This window comes from Morone saxatilis, unplaced genomic scaffold, assembly GCF_004916995.1.
Source record: "Morone saxatilis isolate NCDOM2014 unplaced genomic scaffold, NCSU_SB_2.0 Contig4, whole genome shotgun sequence".
Lineage (NCBI taxonomy): Eukaryota > Metazoa > Chordata > Actinopteri > Moronidae > Morone > Morone saxatilis.
The window spans coordinates 275,467-279,370 of NW_023339984.1; the positions used below are offsets into that span (position 1 = coordinate 275,467).

At 38.6% G+C, this 3,904-nt stretch overlaps 1 protein-coding gene across 1 annotated transcript; it reads left to right on the plus strand.

The window, feature by feature from the left end:
* Positions 1 to 2,035: 2,035 nt before the first annotated feature.
* LOC118338157 (ribonuclease kappa-A-like) lies at positions 2,036 to 3,594 on the plus strand. Its single transcript, XM_035675399.1, has 3 exons — positions 2,036 to 2,225; positions 3,150 to 3,226; positions 3,383 to 3,594. The coding sequence occupies exons 1-3, from the start codon at positions 2,151 to 2,153 to the stop codon at positions 3,540 to 3,542; spliced, it is 312 nt and encodes a 103-aa protein (XP_035531292.1). The 5' UTR covers positions 2,036 to 2,150; the 3' UTR covers positions 3,543 to 3,594.
* Positions 3,595 to 3,904: the final 310 nt, after the last annotated feature.

Below are 3,904 nucleotides of genomic sequence, written 5' to 3' on the forward strand. Positions count from 1 at the left end.
TCCATGGGAGTCACTTGCAGGTTGGAGGTTCTCGCGGGAGTTCAAAGTATCTCGATAATTCAGAAAAATTACCACGAAAAACGGGGGAAAAATTTACCACGAAAAAAAGAAAAAATTACTCAGAAAAACAGAAAATAATTACTCAGTAAAACAGGAAAAGAATTACTGAGAAAAACGGGGAGTTTTTTTTTTCAACTGAATGCAATACGCTTCCGTAGTTAAGTGATGGATATCACTTAATGTAAAATGTCAGATAGATGAAAACGGTACTGATCACTTATTATATACGCCTATTATGCTTAAACGCGGCATGACGTGCTATTTCACTGTGTTCAGGTCCTGTCGGATATATAACAATCTTCAGCCCACAAAGATAACAAATGGTAAATGAATTGTTTCTTTAATTGGTCTTACTTAATGAGTTAAAAACAAGAACCCCCCCCCAGTACAAGCACAGAAATACGAGGCACAATAACTGTAAGAACTAACTAACTATGATAGTAGAAATAGGACTAATAAAAATAGCAACAACTAGGGAAATCCTATTTGGAATTCAAGCTTCTCATGTAAAGAGCTATACCCACAAACGTCCATGCTGGTAGACCATGTTAATTTGTCTTTGCTACATTATGTTAAATAAATACATGAAGCACTACAGTACGTATGCGGTTGGATACTTTGTGGTCCCACTATGATCTTCCAGAACAACTTCAATGCTCCTGGTCATAGATGATCCAAATGTGGATGGATGGACAGCATTCTTCCAAAAAATATTCCCTGGTTTGGTGTTGTCATGGAGATGGGGAGCGTCACATGCTTTGGGACTTCTTATGATAAACGGACAAAATTAGCCCTTGGTGGAATCTACAAATGTTTTTTAAAGCTTCCGTGCTTTGCATTCCCTTAAATGCTCCATCTCAGAACACAGCAGGGCCTGTTCCATTTCTCTGAGTCTTCCATGCAGCCTTTTTTTCTTTTCTTTTTTTTACCTCAGTAATTAAGAACAACTAATGAAAGAATGAAAGTTTCATTTTGTACATAGTAACGTAGTGCCGCATCATGCAGCGACCATTCCTATTGTTTAAACTGTAATCAGAGCAGGTCAGTGGGAAAACCTGTTCACGTTACCCACACATCAACAACAACAACAGACTGTTGACTGAATGGCTGTGTGCACTACTGCTGACAGCTGTATCAAAATAAAAGCCAGTATTAACACTTATACAATCTATTTGTTACAGGAGCTATACACTTTGTTTGTGTCTTGTTTCACTTTCTGACTAATTGCTACAAATATATATCAGATAAAAGTAGCTACTGAGTTAGTTTACTACGTTTGCTATCTATGTGGTGTAACTACAAGGTTAGCAACAGGGCTACTTTGGAACAATGCATGGACACTACCTTCCTATATATATATATATATATAAATATATATAATATAATATAATATAAAAATAGGTTTTGTCATTGCTGGAATGACCTACTACAGCTTTAACATCAAACATGCCAGGAGTCAGCAGAAATAAATAGAAAGTGACTTAAGTGAAAATGTTAAATTGGTGGCACTGTCTCACAGTTAATGTCTTAATATATATTTCCATTCTATATTATATAATATATATTTCCATTTATTTTTGAAAACCTTAAAGTGAGGTTTTAGTTTTGTAAATGTACGTTTTATTATTTATTATAAACTCTACAAAACAAACAATGAGATTAATCAGAAAATACTCGTTTTCATATAGTATTGGTTCTTAAAAACACATTATATAAAGATAAATATGCGTGGACATTAGCAGTTATTTTTTTTCCATGAACTTTATTAAGAAAATGGACATTCAATACATGAACTTCCAAACATTGTATACCAAACAATTAATGATATAATTTGCACTTACACTGTTTACTTCATAGAATTAAATGAATATTAAAATAAGTAAACAAATAAAAGAAAACAAACAACCGTAGACTAACAGCAGTTCAATATGCTGATGAGCTCGGCCACTGACAGGAAAATTACGTCACTGAAGTCACGTGATCACAGTCACCTGACTAAACCAGTGACAGAAGTTTGACCAGCGAGTGTTTGACGCCAGCGGGAGCAGCTTCTTCTTTTTCTTCTTTCTCTAACAGAACAGACTGTAATAATGCGGGGCTTGATCTGTGGACCTAAACTGGCCGCGTGCGGGATGGTGTTGAGCACGTGGGGCGTTATAATGCTGGTGAGTGTGTCTCTTAGCTCTTCTCTTGTTGTTTTCGTGCCGTCACTTTCTATAGACCACAACGTAAAACTGACTGAGACCTGCTGCTGTAGCTCTGAACCACGTCCAGAGAAGACAACAGTTTGCCTTGGAATGAGTTTCAGTTCAGTTTGTACTCTGGCTGAACAGGACTAGGCTGTATCCAAACAACCTCCACAATGACCACTAAGCTGAATGACCTGTGTCCAAAACACTAAAAGCTCAGAGTGAATTATTGTAGGGCTGTTGAAATTGACAAATACAATTTCTTTGTAAATATTGGATCATTTCCTGCCTATACTTATATCCACTGTATTCTTCTCAGGGGTGGCCTTAAGCATCTGGGGGCCTGTTTCAAGAGCTAAATGAGGACCCTTCTTTGCCCTTCTCTGCAAACACTCTTCTGCATTGAAAACACTGATGTGTTATGTATGCTTCAACAATTCCCTCAGATTAAATGAGCGACCTAGTTACTTCATACTCAACTGTAATCTGAGCAAGAGCTGACAGATGCTCCTCACACAGGTCAGGTACAGTGATCGCTCAGGTCTCAGCCAAGTGGTGAGCACCCACTAGTGTCTGTTGAAGTGGTGTCCATTGTGTCATTTTTATCATTTTTATAAGAAGTAACCACAGCTTGTCAGTTAGTATATATTTTCAAATAGTGGGTGAATTATTAAATTCTTGAATGTCAGTTGAGGCCGGGTTCATTTAAAATGGGTGAAACGTAGCTAAGGCCTCCTCTGGTTCTTCTTAAAGCTGCAGGAGATAACTCTTATATCAATAACTTTAGTAGGAGCCAGAGGAAACAGCTGTCTCATGTCCTTCTGTCAGGATGTAGTGGAAGTTTCAGTGAATAGGACCTAACTGTGTCCTTTAGTAACAAGTCTCCCTCCTCTTCCACAGGCCATGCTGGGAATTTTCTTCACCACACATTCAGCAGTGCTGATTGAGGATGTGCCTCTGACAGAGAAGGACATCGAGTAAGGCTTTCACTGTCTCACCTCACTGCACATCTGTCTGTACAGCTGCACTGATGTTTCATACCTGTCAGATTCTGTTAGAGCTAGAGTATATCCGCTGATCGTAGCTCACTGAAAATAAAGTGTTTCCATCAATGTAGTTATTTTCATCCTCAGGCAAAACAACATTCAGAGGATCTACGACCTGTACAACAAGGTGGGCTACAACTGCTTCATAGCTGCTGCTGTCTACGTCCTGTTTGGAGCCCTCTCCTGCTGCCAGATGAGGCTCAACAAGCAGAAGGTGATCTCATTTATTTGGCTTTTTTCACTTTAATGTTATTGACTTTTGCTGAATGGCTCAGACAACAGCGAATAATGGTAACCAGTGTATTATGATGCTTATAGTATCATCAGTTTCTAACCAATAGGCAGCCCTCATTGGAACTACTTTCTTCTGCAGCAATAGTCTTTTTAAATGTACATTTCTGCCGCTAGGGAGTCTCTCAAATCAAAACAATAACAAAAGAAGATGTTTGATGACGTTGTGAAGTAGCTTGGGATCATGGGAGTTGTTGTCTTTACCCCCATTGCCGTCATTGCAGTCAGCTTCTCCCAGTTAGGATTCCTTCAGTGTTCATGGTTCAGGAGGTTTCTACCGGGAGCCCAATTATCCACAGAGGTCTCCTCCTCTCCAAA

What these genes read in the sequence shown, in the direction of transcription:
- LOC118338157 (XM_035675399.1), top strand. Translation starts at nt 2,151, where the DNA reads ATGCGGGGCTTGATCTGTGGACCTAAACTGGCCGCGTGCGGGATGGTG. An exon ending in CGTGGGGCGTTATAATGCTG is followed by an intron (nt 2,226 to 3,149) that starts GTGAGTGTGTCT and finishes CCTCTTCCACAG; the next exon opens with GCCATGCTGGGAATTTTCTT. An exon ending in CTGACAGAGAAGGACATCGA is followed by an intron (nt 3,227 to 3,382) that starts GTAAGGCTTTCA and finishes TTTCATCCTCAG; the next exon opens with GCAAAACAACATTCAGAGGA.